The following is a 22,867-nucleotide window of genomic DNA, read 5'->3' as shown; positions in this document are numbered from 1 at the left end:
TATTTGGCTGCTGTCAAAACAAATCAATCATATTATAGCACTGTGTCTTCATGTTACCATTCCACTGCAAGTTAGCTGCATTAGCTTTGAAATATATGGAAGTATAAAATTTATCTCTATTATTTATTTAATACAACTTTCTCCCTTGTGAGTTATCTCACAAACATAGCAAACTCAAATTATCTGATGTCAAACGTTGAATATATATAAACACCACTAAGAAATTTTAAAATAATGGCACTCATGGGAACATAAATGCATAAAGATACACTTGATAAGTCTTACACTTACAACCAATGATATTCTTCTGACAAATGGAAGAAATAGTATATGTTTTTAATTTTGGTTGCAACTGGCCGAGGTGCTTGTATTAGATAAATGTCATTTCCTAAGATGTAACTTTGAACAACCACTTCTGCTAAAGCAGAGAAAACCAAAGATTTAAAGAACTGATTTTGTTACTAGTAAAATGAATGGGGGGAAAAAAAGCTGGGATAGAATATTTTTTTAAAGATGCTACAGTGCTGGGAAGGGAACAGGGTCTTCCTTTACAGTTCACAAGCACTAATTTGGGAAAGGAAAAGCTAAAATCTCAAAGAGAGAATCTGAAAGTGATTGCTCTGTTCAGATTGCGAGACTTACTGTTTTCAGAGAACATGAACAAAATTTGTTCTCGAGAGGTTTTATCCTTTTAAAAAGAAACAAAATAAAAGAAACAACTTTCAGGTTGCCAATAAGTGAATTTCCTGAAAATGTACTACTATAATTTCCTTGCTTTTTAGACAGGATTCATGTCCTGTTCCAACTGCATCTTCTAAAATACAGAGGCCCAATGTACTTGGAAAATTACAACAGGTTTATCACCTCCAGACATTTACCTCTGTTTCATTTATTATTGCTGATGTAATGGGAAATCAGCTTCACAGTACGAAATACATTCAGGAATATTTGGATTGTTAATAACTTTTAAAAAAACAAGCTGAAATTAAAGGATGGGCAGAAAAAACAGTACTGGATGAGTAAAGGGACAAGAGACTGAAATGGGATCTGAGAAACAGAAAGCGAGAGATACCCAAGGACCAGATTACGTGAATCCAAAGCATCAGAATTGACTTGAATAGACTTAATCATGGAAATTAGATGAGAAACTTGTCTCTATGCTGAAGATTTCTTTTTAACATTGCATAGTTTATCATAACAAAACACAACCAGGTCTGTAAGATATGTCAAATCTACAGTTGATTAAGTTTAAAAGCAATATTCATGTTAAAATAAATAAGCAAAAAATCCTATAGTAGGCTATAGTCTAAGAATCCATATTGGGATGGATCTTCCTAACCTTGGTGGAAACTTCCAATCATTCTATGGGCTGGAAAAGGTCACCGTAGGTCCCAAATAACGAAAATACACCTTATTATTTCAGCTACCGAAAAAGAGACTAGCCTCTTTTAGGTCTATGAGCCAGGAGAAAAGTTAAGAATTTAGGACATTTAGCAAAGATCTAGCTGTGTCTGAGGAGCTCAAGGCATCTAACAGTGGTGATTTAAGCCACTTTGGAGAGAATCATAGCACCAACAATCTGCACATTCATTCACAGGTGGGAAGAGATCCCATGGGCCATCTGGGGTGGAGCGCAGAGCACAACAAAGGTACATCCTGTGCTGTCTGTAACATCTGTCAGAGCAACAGCCTTGTGAAGACAAAACGTTCAAGAAATGAAAGCAGCTTCAGGGATTGGTAGCAAAATGAGACCGAAGCTCGAAGATCTCCATGAGTGCGGAATTCTACCCAAAGGACACAAAATCGCATAAAGGTCTGGGGATGAGAAAACTCAAGGAGTTTCACTTTCATCCTTGCTGATATCACCAGACAGGTCCTGTTCCCATTTCTAGAGCAATCTCAGTGGCAGACTGATCTTTTTTCTCATAAAAAGGGAAAAAAATGCTGTAAAATGTTTCAAGATGCGTAAACCTCAACATTTTAGTAAGAAAGTCATAAGATATCTTCAGAACTTTCCATGACATCAAAAAAAGAATAAAAAGTCTACAAAAAAAGAGGATGTGTGTGCTTCTGTGGTACAGAACCACAAAGACTTTAAAGAAATTCATCACAAAAAATTGGCTCCCAGATGGTTAACTTGTATGTTCCATACATTCCAAATTCACACTAGTAAAAATGCCCATAAACCCAGTTGGTCAATAAAGACTTTGTTGTTTTTATGAGTCCCTAAATATATATGTGCTTGATTAGAATCTCACTGGTCTATCAGGAACACAAGTTTGTGTCCAGGGAGTTTTTAAAATATGAATCATTGGGATTTTATTAATACAAACACCATGGAAAAACAAAGGAAATTAAACCACAAAGACTATAAACGTCTGACTTAAATCCACTAAGGCAAGGAAATTAAGAGTGAAGACTGCAAATCCATCCTGGTAAACCCTCTATAGCTCACTCTATTGCAGTAAGGAGTCTTGGATCAGCATATGAGTCATATATGCATATACCATATAGATGTACCTATCTATTTGCATGTGATCTAGATGTACCTACCTATTTGCATGTGATCTACCAGTGCATGTAGCATGTATGCTACAATGCAGAGGTGAGGAACAGAGTGACAAACACTAGCTAGGATTTTCACTTGCATTTGAAATTTCTTGGCTTTTGTAAGATTACAGTAAGTTAAGTGCTTAACATTATTGGAATGAGTTTTCTCTACATTAATTTAAATTGTCACGGTCTAAATTCAAGAAGAAGATTAAAGGCTCCTGGAAACAGGTACAAAGATATACTTTAAAAGCAGCATTAAAATGCATCCATGTTCTGGTTGACAGAAATTTCATTTATAATCCTGCCACAGAATATTCCTGCCAGGAGCAGTATCAGTCTGAGTCAGGGCTGAATAAAGGGGTACATTCCCAGAAATGCCCAGGTCTTGCATACCAGTCACGCCACAGCTCCTAGCCTAGTCGTCATGTCTGCTAGAGAGTAGTTAACCAATATGGTTTTGGAGGAAACTTTTGAGAGGAGCAGACTACTTCTGTCTTTTCCATCTGCTCCTTGGTATATGAGTCTGGAAACTTAGACTCCGCCAAAATTTGGCCCACAAAGTTTAAGTAGGTGTGAACACTTTGATTTCAGAATTAATTTGATCTACATCACATCATTACTCCTCACTGATGTCGTTCCGTAACCATCAGTAGTGAAAAAATAGGCATGTCTGGGGTCTATTTTGGGTGGAAGTCAACAGCAGAGCACACAAGCATTAAGACTATTGCATTTTAATGTCTCTGACAGTAGGCCTTTAACTTATGGGGCAGAAAATCCAAACAACAAATAGCTAACACACTGGGAGTGATCAATAAACAACTAGTAACTAATAAAGCCCTGAACCTTTCACATTCTCTCTGTGAAGGTGGCAATTTGCCACTGAACAAGATGAGCAATTAACACGGGCCCGCAGCATTCCCACAGGAGAAGGCATGTATAGTGGGGAAAAAGCAAACAAAAACAAACAAGCAAACAAAAAAACAGCCTAAAAAGAACCTTCTACCTTCAGAAAAGCAGTTTTTGCCCTTTCTTCCAAACGCAAATGTTAGGCCTCCCAAACAGTACGCTTCCTGGGAGACCAGATGGAGACACGAAACCTTCTACCTACTCTATCTTGAGGGATCTCTGCCTATTACTTCAGTTCCCCTACAACACTGTTTGGATGGGATACAGCTGTTAGCCTGAGGAGACCTGCTCTAGTGGCTGCTAATCCACAGACACTCCATGCACAGCACAGTGTGCTTAAGGATGCACAAATTTCTCCTATTTCTTTCCATGTACTAAGGTAGGGAGGTAAATCTTAGGGGGTGGCAACCCCCTTCTTCGTGTAAGTGAGCCCTTCACGACGACTGCATTATGTGCACCATTTATACAGTGACAGAGGAGGTATATTTGGTTTGAGGGCTTCACAGAAATTGCTAGCGAGTGCAGCTCCTTTTCTTGGTTCTTGTCATTCTTGTTCTGGTTATGTTAGTACACTGCAGAAGTACCTGGGAATAAACTATTCCTCTAAGTGAAACATCATTTTGATTATTACTGACATTGGTGCTCATTAAAATACATAAGTGAAACACTGCCTTTCTGTAGACTCTGAAAGCTATTTCATGTTACTTGAAGGGGAATACAAATGAATAGGGACTGCATCACTTTAGTTAAAAGGGGAAAATGTTCTAAAAAACTGGAATTTGGACTCTAGATCAGTAAGCAATCGAGGTTTGTAGTTTACTTCTTTTCTGTCTCTTTTTTGTTTTTCATCTCGCTCTGATTTCTGATTTTTAAGGTGTGTGTACATGGGGGAATGCAGACAGAGCATGTTTACTTTATCTGTTGCCCAATTAATGATACAAATCTATGTTCAGATGAAACAAGATCTAATAAATGTAAACAATACTTTTTTCCTTTTTTGCTACCATTGTCTTTACCCAACATTCATTTTGACTGATCTACACATCAAAAAAAAAACCTTTTTAAATTTTTTTTACCCTCATCTATGTCTATTGTTAACCATATCAGTGCATTTTAATGGCTGTCTCCTAGCTCAAGGTGTTTAATACATTTCCCCTTCCATTGTATTGCAGCTAAAATATGACCTGCTGCTGTTTAAATAATGTAATTTAATGATTTCACATTTTCAGCCATGCAAGGATTCCTTTCAGCACTGAAGCCTTTCACTAATGATTTGGGGAGATGGTTTGTTCTCATTTCTTTCAGAACTCAAGACCGCGAAACTCTGGCTTGGAAATAAATTATTGACATCCACTTTAGGAACAGTGCGATGTGTAGTGGAAATATAATGCATAAAGTTTCAGTGCCATGAGGCTAGAATCTCCAACTTGTTGATTTTTTTCAAGGTTCAAGTGTCATTCAAGCTCCATATTGGTGGAGATATGCAAAACACTGTTGTGCCATTGCTATGTGATGTTATATATTTGGGCCAACCCTTTGCAGAGAGACTACCAAATTGTTATCCATGGTGCGCGAGTGGCCAGCAGTGAGATGTCTCGCAGTGAGACACCGCGATAGTTTCTTCTCATTTTGAACATGTGTACTACACTAAACAGATAGCTAAAGTGCATTAAATTTTATCTAAAACTGCTTTGGCTGTCATGGAAAAGTGAACAAAATGAGAGAACAGCCCTTAGTGACTCTTTAGCATTGGAATACTTTCCCATTTCTCAGTGATTTTAACATGAAATCAACACGGCTAAAAATATATATTAAGAAAACAAGAAAGAACAAACTCAGCCCCCCAAAAAGTTCTCTTTCTGGTCAGATATACAAAAATATTACATTGAGACATAAAAATCAGATGGGCTTAAGAAGAAAATGTCTTTCCATGCGTATCAGCTCCCAGGCATTGCTGAATACTCTGAGATTAAGCAATACTGGTCCCTTGGAGAGTCTCTTGAGAAGAATAACTAATATTAAAAAAAAAAAGCACACACACCCCAAAATGTAGAGAAATCTGACCTGGCAAAGGAGATGCAGAAACTGAATCTGTTCAGCCAGAGAAAAGTTTCCCAAAGACGGAAAGCGGAATATTGATGAACACCAGTTTGGATGATAACAGGAAAGCTGGCAGAGTGTTTTCTGCATTAAGTGAATAAGGACAGGCCAAGAAGCAATGGACTAGAAGTAACAGACAGGCAACACATTGCCTTGTAGGGTACCTGCCTCACTTTTTGCCTTCTCACAACCTCCACCTTGCAATCGTGACACCTGTAAAATTTTTGTTGGTTAGGAAAACACAGCTGTGTTCCAGCTGTAATTCTAAGAAAATGTGAGGGGAAAACAGGTGCGTAAATTTCTTGAGACAACAGCTTTTTTGAACGGTTTTTAAACTCATCTTCAGTGCTTTTAGTAGATTACAGTAAAAACCTATGGTTGATTTTATTGTTTTCTTCAAAGAACTGTTGGTGGAAAGCCAAAGTTCCATAGGTGAATCTGTGTTATGCTCGGGGATTTCTGTCTACTCTAAAGCAGATGGCTCTATTCTGCCACCAGCCCTCTGGCATCTCAGTAAATTGTATTCTTTGCATATTACTTGCGCATATGAAATTTGCTTAACAGGAGCCAGGGAAAATATATTTCTGTAAGTTTCACAGCAAGAATTTACACATTCACCTTCCTTCCTTCTGTTCACACACATTGGACTTACTTGCTGAGGGAACAGATATGGTATAGCGGTGTGTATGGCAAATGACATAGTGTAACAAACAGAAAGTAATCAAGTATGTACCAGGAAAAGTAGTTTTGAAAGTGGCTTAGTCTAAACCTCTTTTCTCTTACAGCAACAAAATTCCTATTGACTTAGTGGTGGATCAGGACCGTATAGCAACTGAACAATTTAACACAAATACATTTGAAAAAAAACAAAACTTATTTATAAGTAACTGACAACTGAAGAACAGGTAATTTCACTGAATAAGGTATACTGCATGAGTAATTTCCATATCATTAATTGCTCCATTTTACCAACGTCTTGAATTTTTAAAGAAACTCTTGTTTCTCATTTTAAATACTTAACATATGTCCTCTATGATTCCTATCACTGAATGCTCTTTTCTCTTTCCAAGCAAGGGTTTTCATTATTTTATCCAGTCACGCTGAGGTCTCATCGCCCTGACTCAGCCCTGAAAGTCCCTGAGAAGAAAATCAGTTAAATGTATATGTGGATCACATAAAACATGGGGGGATTACTCCCTTGATCAGCATTTAGTATGAATTCAAGTACTCGGTTAGATCAGAACTTTTCTGAATTCATACATTATTCAAAAAGTCTTCAGGGTGTCTTCTGATTTACCTAGCTGGGTAGTTTGTCATGAAGAGGTTTTGAAGTTTACTAATAAGAAAAGAAAAAGAAGATGGGAAAAGACCCAGCTCAGAGGAGCTGTGGACATCTGTGCTTGACTGCACTGGAAATTCAAGGACAGCAGACATGACAACAACAGAGGTAATAAGACAGGTTAGAAAAATAGCATCAAAACATGTCCCCCGGTCATCTAGGTTGACCATGCCATAGTGAGGTTTTAAGAGAGATGGAAGTTGATGAATATGGTCTGATTTCACCCAAAGGGCAGAAATTACCAAAACTGCATTGAGGCATGGGCTTCTATGAGTATACCTATAGAAGTGCTGGATACAAAACAAAACACACATTCTATGATTATCTTTCAAATAACCACAAAAAACAGGAACCAGAAGTTGACAAGGTTCAATGGAACTGATGATACCACACAGCTAAAGATGTTCTCCAGAAACACAGCACTCTTACCTGACTTCTACCTCCATTCACGCGTGCATTGGGGAGTGGGCTATATAGGAAGCAACAGAAGCATACAACTGTGATTCAGGGCTTTTAAGAGCTATCTTGACCAAGTCACTTAATTTCCTTGTGTATCAGTTCCACTTCCAAATAATGAGGGCAGTGGCACTTGCCTAGGGGATCGGGAGGGAAGGCTAAAGGAAACGAGAAACAGTACTGCAACTAAGTGAACTCGTGGGTTCTGCTCCTTTCAGTTATTTTATGGAAGGTGTGACTGCGTCCATAGACAGGGAACTGCACCTGATGCTCCAGCAAGTCCCTATTTGATCCCATGCTTCTGTCTACCAGTAAAGATTATTGAGGAAACCTTTTCATCTGGTAAGGTCATTGCTTGCAAAATTTATTTGGCAGCAGAGTTACACCTTTTAGCTAGCAATTAGACACCCATGGCTACACTAAAGAGCAAAGGTTGTCTGGCTTAATCTCTACCCTCCAGCTTTGCAACACGGGGTGAATAAATGACGTAAGAACTGCATGAGTTTATGTTTATTTATAATACTACATACCCAACAACTATAACCTAGAGCACCTGGAGGTGCATTTTTATAATGCCTGTTTCTTCATTAAGATTTCATCATCCACCTACGCTAAAAAGCCACTTCCCCTTCACTTTGTTTTATCTGCTTTTACCCATTCCTGTTCCTGCATTATTTTTTTAATCTCCAGTTCCCTACTTTACATGCACTCTCAAATTTTAAACAAGCAAAATTTGTGCATTAGTGTGTCCTTTTCATCTATGATTTATGAATGACAGGTTCTTCGGTGCAGCTTAATGGTATGAGAGAGACATTATTTTAAACATTAAAGTGAAAACCATTTACAACTATGATAAGAGAGGTCTGTTGACATTAAACTTTAAAACATGCACAAGGTAAAGGCAAGTAGCTGCTCCAACAGGTGAGAGTACTATGCATGTGGTTTGTAAGGGAGTTTGTTCAACACATGCGCTGTCTCTTCCTTTTCTCTGTTTCCCAACCTGTAGGATTTGGTGCTTCAAACAATTCATCTGGTAATCAGCAACCACCAGAGTTTAGTAACTAAAAAATACTTAGGGTGCAGTGCAGAGCATTCATTTAAAAAAAATACCAGTCCGTTTGAGGAAAACTTTTCCTACGATTTACATCAGAAATAAATAAATGAACAAACAAACAAATAGAAAGAGCTAAAGCTTTACTTTGCTCACACCTTTATCACTTCCACAGTGGACAACCACTTCCATACCATTCTCTTCCATTAAAGCTGTACAATTTTGTTGTAAGATACTGACTAATACTTCTCTTGCTATACTTGCTTCAGTTCTGTTCAGCAGCAACCGCTTTCTGAGAAGCAATCAACATAACTAGGAGTAGTAAATAAATACATCTGTATTTTATATCTTAAGTGTTTAGATTGAGCACTGTTTCTAACAGCCTTAGACACATTGATTGAACAGCAGAGAATACTAAGGAAGAAGGGGGTCTTATAGAACTACTTTTCAGTCTGATTTTAGACGACAGGGAGAACGCAGCAGATATCTTAGGGTAGATGTTGCAGTTGTGGTACTACTCAGGCAATGGGGAGGATGCACACAGGGATGAACTTTTTGCTTGTGACTTTGGAGTCATGTAACTCCCTCAACAGCTTGGATGAGGATGGCTGAGGATGGCAAACTTTATTGATAAAGCAGACCTCGCACAGCAAGAACAAGAACACATATCTGGGACACTGACGGCAGCTGAGAAAACTCTGATTTATAGTAAGAGGGTTTTTTTAAGTGATTTTCATGCCATACTGTGGTTTTAGTTGCCCCTATTTGTTCGGCTACCCTAATCAGCAGTGGTGAAACAGAATACTTGTCTTCATGCTGCCATTTGAAATTTTGAAGTGAAGGGTTAGTCGGGAACATTGATCACTGATGACAGAAAAGCCTAATGACTCATTCACGTACTTTACATTACTGACCCACAGAATCTAAGACCCAGCCTCCAATCTGTTTTTATAAAAATGCAAATATCCCTTAAGTATCTCTCAAGTATTCAAAACCAATCCAAGTATTAACTTTCAATACACATCAACATTTCACTGGAAAAAGAGACCACTTGGTTTAAAAGAGAGAGATAAAAGTGAAACAAACAGGCAAAAGAACGTATTAGAAAAACGCTAAACATGACTCACCTTGTAGATTTTGCAATGGCAAAGTCATGATGCCTCCTGCTGCAGCCGCTGCTACCAGTCCTTGGATGTTGGTGAGATTCGCTGTAGGTAGAGTTAGGACGAGTCCTTGTTGGCCCCCCAGCTGCCCAGCCATGTTGAAAGGAATAAGGATCGGCTGATTCAGGGCTGGAGTGCCTCCTGGCATCACCCCCGCTACTGCTGAGGCTAACTGTTGGGCTGTCAGTAATGGCTGTAACAAAACACAGGCAGCGAGCCTATTTTACTGTGCATAGCTCAGTATTACACACTTAAAACTCCTTTCGTCTTCCATTATAGACATGCACTGCTTCCAGTCTCTTAAAGCATACGTTTTCACCAACACAGAAACTTTTGACAAACTTGACAGGCTGAAGCTATAAGCCTTACAGTCATGTAGCATGGTAGCAATCCCAGTTGAATCTAGACTGGAAAATTCATTACACATGCACCGAAGATAATTTATAAACACAAGAAGGCCTAACTCAAGTCAGTCTACAAGTACCTAAATGCCAACCTTTTCCAAATTTTCACAGTTGTATACTGATTGGTGAAAGCAAAAAACACTACAGTAAGAATTACCAGAAGCTATATGGACCAAGACTGTCCTGGGAAGTGGAAGAACACTGAATGTCTTCTAAGAGTATTGCTGGACTTGGATAAAATTGTGAAGTGATACGGGAAATCTTTTAAAATGTTATACAGTGCCATATTATTATGCCTACGTTTTGCTCTAAAGAAAATAAATACCTGGCATAAAAGATAATGAAATGCCTTTACTAATGCAGGAGCTGCGTGTGACAGGCAGAACTGTCAGAGCCAGTAAGGTTGCATTAAAATTGCACAAGCTTTTTAATATTAAATTATGACACGTATTTAAAAAATAATTTATATAAGAAATTCAAATAATTTAACCTCCTAAATATGCAAAACTGTTTAGATTTTATTTTAGAAAAACATACAAAAAGGTAATCCCTTCCAAACAAATAACTTTTAAAACATACGCATCATATATACATGCTCCCTTTTTGTAACACTAAATGCAGTCAAAAGAATCACATTTTCTACATTACACAGATCAAAGATGATCAATTGCAGTTATTTACTTTTCATCAAATTGCACGTCTCGATTAGTCGAAAGGAAAGATACTGACCTGAGGCCCAACAGGGAATGCAGGATGCGACTGACTGGGTTGGTGCTGGTCTGGTGGGCTTGCGTCAGGCAGCACTGTGTTTCCTCTGGCCTCTGAAATCCAAAGAGCAGATTGACTTTACTATCAAGCCTGGGGACCGCCACATTACCTTCTACTCTGATGTCACATAACATCAAGCTGAAAATGATATGTTAAAGTGCTTTATCAATAACTCAAGCACTCAAATCACTTATCAGCTGCATAAATTATGCTAACATTCATTCAGACCAGCCAGCTCATTCAAAGAGCTACAAAAATCTGACAGCAGTGAAACTGAAGCTATCATCAACCCAGCTAATGTGGGTTGCATTATACATCAATTTACATACAGTACATGAGCACTCTGCGTGCGTGGGAACTGCATTTTTTACGCTTAGGTGAGCATCAGCCATTCTAATTTCTGAAAGCAAAAATTATCTGAAAAACAATCAAGTCACATGTACTTTGCATCTTAATAAAGTATTTTCTTTTGTCAGTTACTGAGGCAGCAAAGGCTGTACTGTGTGCAATAAAAAGGCACTATGAAAACTGGAAACAGGTATGCTTCCAAATGACAGCTTGTTTTCTAAATTGCATGTGGGGGGCAAGCAAAATTCTGTGAAACCAAGGATTTCCAGCATTTATTGAGATGATCAATATCCAACAATCGAACTATAAGCTGGGCACTAATGACTTGCTAAGTACAGAACACAGTCCAGCCCTACTGAATTTCGCTGAAGTCGCAATACCAATTTGAAAAGGAAGAAGAGAAAGAAAAATGTCTTATCAGTTGTAAGAAAGTACCAAGATGTTTTCAAAACCCCGTCCCAATCCTCCGTTTCCTCTGGGTGAAGGACTCATGTTGATTCACAAAGTTTTTCAGCGCTGATGGCATGATCAGGCCCACATTTATCTTTGAAGCTGAAAGAATGACAGCAAATATCAAAAGTAGCTGCAAGAGTACTGTGGTATCTTAAAAAGAAAACCCTGGCAACGGCGTCACGTTTCCTGGTTGTTACGATAGCTCCTGTTCTGTTGTTTTTTTCTGATGAGTGGTTGAAATTCTGTTCTAAGTAAACCTTAACGAGATGCTCTTTTCCAATGTTTGTCCTATGAATAGCAAGTGCAAGATAATTCAGAACCGGTTTACTGGCACACCCCAGCGCAGTAAGGAAAAAAAGTACGATTCTGTCATACTTATAAATTTTAAAGAGGGTATTATCAGCTCATTTAAAACAAATTCTTCTATATATTCTCCAAGGGGACAGACTTATAAATAATGGAAATGTGGAAAAAAAAATACTTCAGCACATTAAGGTACAAATAAAATTGACTGCTACATATTATTCAATTGACTTCTATCTCCACAGCAAGGTGTCAATCATAACAGCATTTTAGAATAGGATTAAACAATAAATGTGCAGAGTTATTATGCAGAAATCTGAAAATCTGATTAATTTGTAGTATTTTTGTGTGGTCTCAAAAAGTCAGAAATTGACATTGATTTGGGAATACTTACAAATGGTCTATTGAAAAATCTGATTTGGAACTAATAAAAACATACAGACTTGCTGACATTTAATGAAGTGAGTTCTATAAAAATATGTTTGGCATTTTAATGACCACTGTCATGTAATAATAAGCTGACCCAATATAATCAGTGAGGACTCCAACAACTGCCTAATAACATGCAAAAAGAGACCCAGTCACTAAATTTTTTATGTGCAATTTACTCATCTGAGTTACTTGAAAAGAAAGAAATGTAACTAGATACGCGAGACTCAGTGAAAACTGTTTCCTTCAAATTCATTACAATCCTAATGTTGCTGCCATCCCTAAAACCAAAGATAGGTTTTCTTCAGTATGGGCTCCTCCGATACAAAACGAAGTGTGATGTCACTAAACACAATTTTACCTTTGGTTAATTTCCGCATATTGTTACGGGTGGGGTTTTTTTAATCTTCTCATCACAGATGTATGTATAAAGTGATATTAGATCAAAGGCTCAACTCCAATGAATATATCACTCCCCGTTAAGATCAAACCTTATAAATCAATTTTGTTTATGTAATTTTAAGGGCTGAGAATTTTGTCTTTGTGTGTGATTTAATTAATATTAAAACAAGTTCCTAATAATCTGTCATGCCATTAAATTTTCCTATGAAAGCTTTGGGAGAAAAATAAAACTGAAGTCAGATATTCACTAGAATTAGATTTTATTGCAATTACTACAGCTTGAGCTCTCAGAGAATAAATAAGAAGTTCGGAGAAATACGCCTGTGCATTAGTATTTTTTTCCATGGTGCAGCTATCCTAAGAACCATTGTTTTCTGTTATCTGTACCCTAAGGATTTTGCAGTATTTCATCTCACAAGCTGTATGTAGTACAAGTGGGTTATACAGGACCATAAAGGCAAAATTAATTACCCTCCTTTCCTTTTGCATTGTACTAATTGGAACCACTTAGGATTACATTCCTTTCATACGGTCACTCATCGCAGGTGATGTATGTTTTTATTTTAGCGCTCAAATGCTCTGCCTGCTGCTTCTAGCTCACTTTCGATATGATGCAGGCATGTCAGCAAAACAGAACACACTTTCACATGCATGAACATGGTTTTCCATGGCACTGTATATGAAATTATGCATGTCATATTCTCAGACCGAAATTCTCACATTTTCTCTCGTGCCCCTTCTAATCTACCTGCTATAACAGCCACTCAAGAGCCAAGATTTTTTCTAAAGGCACAGGAAAATCTGCCTGCTGGGCTGGCAGTAAATACAGTAAAGCGAGGATTTCAGGGTTAAGTTCTGTTGCCTCACACACAGTGACAGCATTTGTTCCTTGCTGTACACTATCTTCAGTGAGACGCATAGGTCAAAGCTCCCAGGAAGGTGAAGTAGAGCACAAAACACTGGTAGAAGGCTACTTTTCCTTTTCTGCCTTATGATGTTGACCGGGTGGATTCCTCTGATTTCAGAGGATCTGAGGAGTCGGGAGAGCTCTGTGTCACAGCTACTATTTCCGATTCACAGACTCATTTCTACTGATTTGGAAAAATACCTTCAATAAGACTATTGCCCTAAAATGGCAGTGCACAATCCCCTTCACTGTTTTCCCCCTCTGTTTTACCACCTTTATTTGGGAGATCATTAGTTCCAGATGCTGGAATGACCTCTGCAGGTAGATTATTCCCCTGTCCAAATTCCAGTCCTCACTAATAAAAATGGCCTGTCAAAATCTAGCCTAGATTTTCCACTTGTCCAGATCCAGGCCATCACCTCCTGTTAGGCTATCCTCCAGCGCTGCTCAGCTTTCTGTCAGCAAGGGGTATGGCAGCAAGGAATCAGGACTCATAGCAGTCCCCATGGAGCTGGGGAACTACCAGCAGCATCTTCTCTGTTCTCAGCTATGCTTTGCAGAGATTGTACTTTCATTACACCTCTGATTGCTGGTGCACACGGGGCAGGGAGAAGGCAGTAACAGGGCACCTACTCTGGAAAGAAAAGTAATTCTCCTTAACACCATTTGTTTAGGCAGGGAGCTAAGACTTCTCTTATAACTGAACGCTGCCATCCCAGGATAAGTCCATGAGTTTGCTCAGTAGAACCTTATGAACAGATAGGAGTGCTACTGCCATGGTACAGCCATGACTGTAGACAAGGCTTTAATATTTAATAAGCAGTATTCATCATATGTGATTCATCATAAATTAATTATAAATTATATAATACACACACTCACCTCTCATCCCACCAAGGGGCTGGAAGGGCATGACACAATAAAAAATTGAAGTGCACTGTAAACATTGTAAAATAACCCTCTTAAAATAAAATATTATTTAAAATAAAGCTAAGTAAAGCAAAGGCAACCCTCTTCTTCCCTTATCAAAAAGGAAAAAAAAATAAAATCCCCAAAACCAAGCAAAAAACCTTGTTGAACAATACCTGGTTTTAAAATGAGAAAACCACAAGAGAAACATCATAAGGAAAAAAATTTCCGCATCCCAAGGCCTCCGAGCCTCATACAAAATTATAACTGTAAACACACCAGTTATAAACAGGCTTTCCACAGTTTGCTTCCTTTTTGTTTCTTACACATCTTCAGCAACACAACAGGTAATTCAGTTCTAAATGTCATTATGTCCCAGTGGCCCACGAAGGAGGGAATGTTCTAGTCCCCCACTTTACAAATGAGCAACTGATGGACAGAGGGACTCGGATCCGCATTCTCAAATCAGCACCATTTAGGTACCTAGATCTCCTCAGCTGTAGTTACACGGTTTAAGAAAGCATAGGTAAAACTGCTCTGTGACTCCTTGGCAGCTCCAGGGCTACCAGCAGCTCTGGCAAAGTGAGCCTGCCCGTGCTCCACAGCACCCTGCACAAGGACCCACTGCCTGTCCCAGCAGCCCTTGTCTCACATCATGTCTGATGCTCGCGGAGAACCTGCAGCTGACTGGCACACTTGACTATACCAAAGAGCATTACAGGACATATGATGGAGTACATTAAACATGTACATCCAGCTCTGTCCTGGACCTCCTGGTTCATCTGCAGATGTGTGCTTGCGCCTGCTCAAAGGCATGATGCACACCAGTGTCTCCTCTCCACACCGAAGCTCACCAAAAGCCAATGCTCAAACCGCAGCAGAGGACTAGCCTCAGCAGATGATCTGGACATAAATAACTTCCTCACGGTTCTCAAGAACAAATTCAATGTGCCCCACATTTGTATTTGAGATGCTGGGCCTCCTCTCTTTATCACTCAATGCTTTGAAAATCAAGCGGGATCAAATTTAATAATACTAGTTTTTCAGTAATCAAAAGAACACATAAATCCTTCTGAGATACCCATTTAAGCAAATATTTTAAATGAATCAACATTAATAAAAGAATACAGCATTTCAAGCAAGAGTTCATATTAAAATCCTTAGATAGTTCCACAATGTGACATTAAATTACTTGTATTTATCTCTCAGTAACTGTAACAATAAGAAATCAAAAGTAGACTTTTTTCTTACTCATTGTGCCAACTCACATTAAAGATACAGCTTTAAGAATGAAATCATTAAATTGAAAATACTGCCTGTGAGAAAAAAACAGTCTTACATTTTTAAAACTAATAAACTCACAGTCTGAGCATGTAATATAGCTGCATTTAGATCATAAGCCATATTATCAGGAGAAAAAAATATAACTTTTTAAAAGAAATTAAACAGACCGACTGATAATATTAAAATTATTGGGTATGGCGTGTGAAAGTCCATCATCTCTGTTTAAAGTAACTCAGCTCTTCATTAAATGAACCCTTAATTGTCAGCAATTATACCAGAAGCAATCTTGCTGAACAAAATTTCATAGCTGAAAGAAAAAGATGTAGCTAATAATGAAAAAACATAACATTTCCTTCAAACAATCCTCATTGTGCCACGAAGCACCGTATTGTGGCTCTTAATTTCACTATTTTCATTTTCCTGCTGCCTCAGAGGTTGGATGTGTAGCTGGGAAGCCTTTCCAAATCACCTCATCATAAAACCTTAGTAATCAGATTGCTACACGGAATTTCACAAACATATCTAAATTTTACAACACTTGCAGGAGAGAAAATTGAGATTTTATGCTGAATCCATTTAACATCAGTATTATCCTATGGTTATCAGGGGAGATACTCCTATTACCTCAGCAAAGAAAATCAAGCTCAGAAAGTAACTAAGAATAATGACACACCCACTGAAAGGTATGAATTTAAGCTCGGACTTCTCATATTTAATTCAAGCAGTTAGAGAGTTGTCTTCTTCCAGTCTATGACCAAGATGCAGCATACAATTCACTCATCTGGACTGCATAGAATTTCTCTAAGTATCAGGTTATTCCACAGATTATTAATTCTCCTTTTCCTGATGACCTCTGCTTCAGATTCTAAGCTTTTATTATTAGGCAGCGATTTCAACCTCACAAAGAACGCCAAACAAGTAGAGATCTGGGTGCATGCAGAATTACCACCAGTCCCTGTTAACCCTGAAACCTAACAATGACAATATAACTATTTTACTGTTCAATCATTTTAGCACACTACACAAGTATTGTGCTTATCTTCCACAATGTCAGACTGTCTCAATTTACATAACTCTCACTCTTAATTTTCCCCTACCTATGTGCAAAAACCTTCTAGTTTACCTTTGAAAATGTTTGCAGTGTGATAAGGAAATGCCATATTGATCTACTGTATTGACACATATGTCAATGCAATATCCTGTACAGAAAAGCTAAAAATCCTGCATACAAAATGGACGGAATTAGACAGCGGAATGAATAGAGCAGATTTGCTTTACTGACTGTATCATTCAGTACTTAAGTAAGTAAAACCCCACAGTCTTATACTTATCTGAAACTGCCACGCAGTTGCTACTGCAAAGCTACCAATATCACCGCGGAGCTCAAAATCACTCTGCCAGCAGAGCACAAAATCTCGCCTCTGCCTGGTCCCTGGGGATATTTTCTCCTAAAGGATCTTCTCCCACAAGACATATAAGGTAGCCGAAATCACTGTGCGCATTGCCCGTATGCATAGAACTTGGCTTGTATTTACACACCTGAATCTTTCTAGATTGGGATTGGTAACATTAAAACTCCATGCCTGTTTATAATGAAAATCAAGCTATTAAAGTGATTCATGTTACAGAGAACTTCTCCTGGGCAACCACCAGCAATATTTACCACGAAATAAAAAACCTACCGTACCAAGGCACAAAAATCACAGATAACGCAAAAAACCAGCTCTCCCAACTGCCTTAAATTTTTTTCTTTCCCATCCTTACTTTTGCTCCTCCTTCATTGTCTTACCTTTTTTCTTTCTCTTTTTCCCAAGTGAATTTTTTTTCTTATTGGTGCCTATATGAATATGCTTCCACTTCAGATATTTCATGTGAGAAAAGAAGTGTCGCTACCACAGAAAAGGTGAAGGGATATAATTGCAAAAGTATGTTCTTTATTCAAAATAGACTCATTCTACTTTTCTTCACCCCCTAAGTACGGTGCATAAAAATCCCTTGTTAACGGTACATGCATTTTTAATGAATTGGACCCTTCATAGTGAGAGTTCTAGTTTCTTTTATACTGTATGCATTAGCACAAATATAATCACATTAAGGTCACAAAGACCCTATCAGTTTTCCCTGAATTCATACAACGTTTCCTACTCACTGTTTGCTGTTAGTGCTGGTGAATGCAATGATGATAAAGGTTACTTACCAGAAGATGGACAGTTGAATGCATTATTATTTCATGTTGGGCAACTGATCCCTAGCTAAGAAGGGCATGAGGCTTCTCTAAATTAAACTTTCCTTTCTTTCCACCCCTGGAAACTTACTAAATGCCAAAGAGTGAGCACATTAAAGAACATCTATTTTGGAACAACTGCTACAGTTTGCCATCTTTACAGCTAACTAAGATTACTGTATGATTTTCACAGCATTTATCTACGCATGTGTTTTTATTCCTAACAGGGCAGAAGGCAAGCTTTCCACCAAAAGCCCAACTTCCTGAAACTCACCCTCCCCATCTGACTCCTGTGCCCTCCCCGAAATAAGGTAGACTATGATGATATCTTATAATGATATACATTGCTGTTTCCCTGTGGAACCTTGCACAATTTATGTATTATGGGCTTGGCTGCTGGCACTACAGGCTACTGAAAGCCAGGTACTACACGTGGACAGCCTCTGGTGCGCAGTAATTCAGGCTTCTGGATGGAAAAAAAAGGAGAGCATGACTGACATCTTTTGCTTTTTACAAGTTATGTTGATAGACTTATTTACAAAGGATAGGGCACAGGTAGGTGGCTGATGACAGAAATTTAACTCACAGCTTTGACACCTTCCAGGGACTGGGAAGAAAAAACTTCCCAGGGGAGGGGATGAACCTAGTGTCCTACCAGTCCTATGAAAGCCTGTTTAGAAATTCAAATCATCTGGTTCAGTGAGTGGGGAATACGCAGTTAAGGGAGGAAGCATTCAATTAAACCCAGTAAAAGCACCTGACACTTAGATCTTCAGCAGAGCAAGCATTCAGCAAAACGCACCCCACAATATATGTAAAGTCCTACCAAAGCATCCTGACCAGCACGTATGGTCAAGCAACAGCGCTTTATCACTCTTGCTACTGAGTTCACTGTCTGGTTTCATCCCTGTGGTGTCTTTAACAATTTCACACTCTCTGCTGTGGTCTTTACACAGCCCTGTGGGGCAGCTCCATCAAGTGTCTCATTACAGGTTGTTCAGCTGTTCAGACTTTATTGAGAATCTTGAAAGAGCCGTCCCACAGAGCAGCGTACTGTAGGAGTCCAGTTGAGATCCAGGAGGAAACCTTAACAGTGGCAGCAACTCTGTATGCAGGAGACCACGCTCCTAGATCAGACTAAATCACAGAACTGGTAAGTCTACATTATAAACCTATTTAGCTACACATGTACCTTCAGAAATTCCTAGCTACAAAAATTCAACAGCCCTCCCCCTTCAAAAGCAGCCTGTGCTGTTTGATATGTGCTGCAAGTTCTCATGATGTGGCTCAGCAGGGTGAGCCATTATTTCAAATGAAAGTATTTGGCTGGGAGCTGCAGAAACTCATGGTATGCATGCATGCCTCCAAATCTTGTAAATCCTGAACTGAATTAACTTCTGTCTCTTTATTATTGCCTGAAATCACTTGTAGTGACTATTTACAAGGAGCTTTTGCCAAGAGTTCCCAAACACTTTATATTTATCTGTTTTTAAAGAGCATTCAGTCTGCCGGCCAGGTCTTGAAAGCTATGTCAAGCTTGACCATCACTAAACCAAGTTTAAAACACACAGCAAGGGCTTTTGGTTCACACACATACACACATCTATTCCCTTCCTCCTCTGTAGACCAAAAGCTAAAAATACAAAAAAGATCTAAAAACCTAGTAGTCCGCATTATCATCCTGTCTGCCTCCTGAATTTAAGCAGCTATTTACGAGACAATGATACTGAAACACTAAGATGTTCTTTCACACACTAAAAATACCCTAAAATAGATCTGCAGGAAAATAAAGAACCAAGTGGTTTACAAACATTTGGATGCTCTTCCTGTAATATGTTGATCTTGCCTTTATGTCAGTCGAACTCCCACCGAATTTCACATGTGTTGGATTAGTTCTCTAGGAAGGGTTTAAGAATACAGTACAGGTTAAAAAAGCTTTACACGTAATAGGCATATATCCCAGGACAGTCATATTACATGAAAGATCTCCTGGTTAGTAATACCTTGTCATGGCAAGACCTCTTTGTAACAACATGCTGTGCGGGAAGGAAAAAAAGCAAAAAGAAGCCACGTGACCTAGCTTTGCCAAAATACCAAGTGGCCGGCAACTTGCTTCAAAGAGTGAGAAAGGGCACTGCAATACATCCTAACAGGATTAAATTATACGGAATATACAAACTCTTCCTACTCCATGAGAATGCCTGTGTTCATATATATATGTACGCCTCTCTATATATAGACACGTATTTTTAAACAAATTAGTTTCCTACATCCCTTTCATTTTTATATTATTACTCTGTTTATTTTTTCAGCATTACAGTAATTGAAAAATATATACTGGTAAAAGATGCTATTAATTTAAGTGCATTCATAGTGTGTTATGTCACTAATAGACTTAGGTAACATTATTCTTTTATCCTTTTTACAAAGCATTATTTTATTGTCCTCTCATTTCTAAGATTTTACTTCCACTTAAAGTCAAGTAGAGTGAGGGCTTTGCAGAATTCTATTATATTATTGTCCTGTCATTATTCTAACTCCATTACACAACAACACAAAACCAGCATCAGCTTCCATTTGTTATATTATTTATTTTGAGGATTATGTCAGATCTCAGACTATGTGTACGTGCCTACTAAACATAATTTGGAGTTGGGCAAAAAGTAATCACTGATTCCTTCTAAAAATGCTTTTAAAGAGAAGATTTTTTAACTATCCTATATTTCTGCAAGAGCTGTGTCATCTGATTTTGACCTGTACAATCCGTTAGAAGAATCTACCTATATTTGCAAAAAATAAGCCAATGTCTAGAGGTACACACAGACAAACACATCTGAACTTCTTTGTCCATACTCTCAGCTGAGCTGACATAAGCCAGCCCTGATGTGGAAGCCACACAGCTGTGTTCACGTGGTGCTCTGTAAATACAAGCCGTGCATCACTAACACAGCCATGTTGCTTCTAGGCAGAAGCTAGCTTGTGTCTGGCCACAGTGGACCTGGAGCAAAGAGGACCTTGGGCCCACCTTTCCTATAAGCCAGATCCCACAGCAGCCAACAAATGGCTCAGAACACCTGATGTGCTTTCCAGAAGTGGATCGCTGTTGCCTTCTCAATAGCTTCTTTTAGCATCCCTGGCTTTGAGGATATGCAGAAGACAGTCAGGGTTGGTTTGAAATAGCCAACACTTCCACTGGCCGTTCCTTATGGCTAACATAAAGGAAAGAAAGACCGGGAGCTAATCCAGCAAAAGCAAGATTTAGGCTCAATGCCCAACTATCACAGAATTCCCACGAGACCTTCACTAGCTCCTTTCATCTTACACGTGGAGAATGTTGTTAGGCCCTCAGAGCTTAGAGAAGTCTTGGACCAAAGGAGCATGTCAATTAGAGTGGTCGTATCGGCAGGTATTGCCAGTATGCAGCTTCCTCCAGCCACAGCCTTCTTATCATCTGACGCTACCCAGGGCAAACACCTATGTTGGACATGGTGCAACGTCTGCCAATTGGGCTCTAGAGTTACGTTTCCTTCACATTGAAGGAATCTGCACTCAGGTGTCCAGGATAACTTGACGTTGGCTTTGAGACAAAGCCACTGCATGCCTGCCTTGGATCCTCATATAAGCACAGAAGGCTCCTACTCTCTTCACCTTCCCTCTCCTTAACCCACTCCACGTGCTGGCTACTGAAGGATTGCTGGAAGAAATATGATTTGCTCACTACCAACTATATAGTCCCAACTGAGATTCTAGTCACAATCAGTCATTCCATTAACCACCACCCAGATCGCTCCCCTTGTTATTCTGTAGGACCTGTTGATTAAATAGACAACAACGCGCTAAGATTTAACTCAGCAAGGGATGTCTGGGTTCAAAACTCAATCTAGATTAAAACCACACTAAAACAAAACAAAACCTCCTCATATCCATACTTACTGTCCTCTCAGTTAAAAACGTATTTAAAGATCTTCCAGGGAAAATACATCTCTCTACAATAATATGTACGACTGACATTCATGACAGTAGTATACAAAAAACAGGATGCAGCAGGATTTATATCAGTCATTGTGAAGCACACCACTTTTATGTGTTAGTGTACTCGCATGTGCATTGTTATTATAGCATTATTTTCACTTAATATTATTCTAATGAATTTCCTCTGAAGAGCATTTGTGGACACCACAACTCCCTAAATGGTAACAATGGATAAACATCAGCTTGAGAAATGCAGGTCTGTATTATTTATGAAGCTGCAATTCTCCTGTAAATAAGCCAGTTGTTAAAATGATATGTATCTATGTAATTGAGTCTTCTGTATACAAATAAATAAGGCTTTATTGCAATGTCAGAAGTTAACAGACCAGTCAATAAAATCAATAACTCACTTTTTCTTGCTTATATATCTAACTTTTCTCCACCTTTCCTATGTCCTCTGTTTGTTCTGGTTACGTATTAACACTACGAAGGATATATAGCTCTTATGATAGCGTTTAGTAAATGGTGGTCTGAAGAAAAGTCTCAAGAAACACCGCCTCAGCAATTTAATACTCTACCTATTTATTGTGTACTTTAACATATATCTGTTTGGTATAAAACAGGGAGAAAGAAACTGTCTTGATCTATACATCAGAGCACTAGAAATTTTTAATGTGAATGACTACATGAAGGTCTAAGTAAATTAGGTTCATAATGATACATTTAGCTAAAAGTGCTCCAGGCCTGGACTGCATTATCATATAACCACTATCAAAACAGCACTGCCAGATTATAACACTGTGCTGCTTATGCCTCTATGGTTAAGGTTGTGTCAGCATTTCCATTATGCTCCCCGTTTTTCAAATATTTATAACTTGGCTGTAAAATTTGCTTTG

At 38.6% G+C, this 22,867-nt stretch overlaps 1 protein-coding gene across 3 annotated transcripts in view; it reads right to left on the bottom strand.

Annotated features, from left to right (window-relative positions):
- POU6F2 (POU class 6 homeobox 2) overlaps positions 1–22,867 on the bottom strand; it is a 313,991-nt gene that overhangs the window by 169,105 nt on the left and 122,019 nt on the right. For all 3 annotated transcript variants that reach the window (XM_063323941.1, XM_063323942.1, XM_063323943.1), the window contains exons 3-4: positions 10,702–10,793; positions 9,533–9,761 (exon numbers count right to left, since the gene is read on the bottom strand). In XM_063323941.1, coding sequence (XP_063180011.1) covers positions 9,533–9,761; positions 10,702–10,793 — 321 coding nt within the window. The remainder of the gene's footprint in view (positions 1–9,532; positions 9,762–10,701; positions 10,794–22,867) is intronic.

This window comes from Chroicocephalus ridibundus, chromosome 2 (assembly GCF_963924245.1).
Source record: "Chroicocephalus ridibundus chromosome 2, bChrRid1.1, whole genome shotgun sequence".
Lineage (NCBI taxonomy): Eukaryota > Metazoa > Chordata > Aves > Charadriiformes > Laridae > Chroicocephalus > Chroicocephalus ridibundus.
This window is presented reverse-complemented; position numbering and strand designations above follow the sequence as displayed.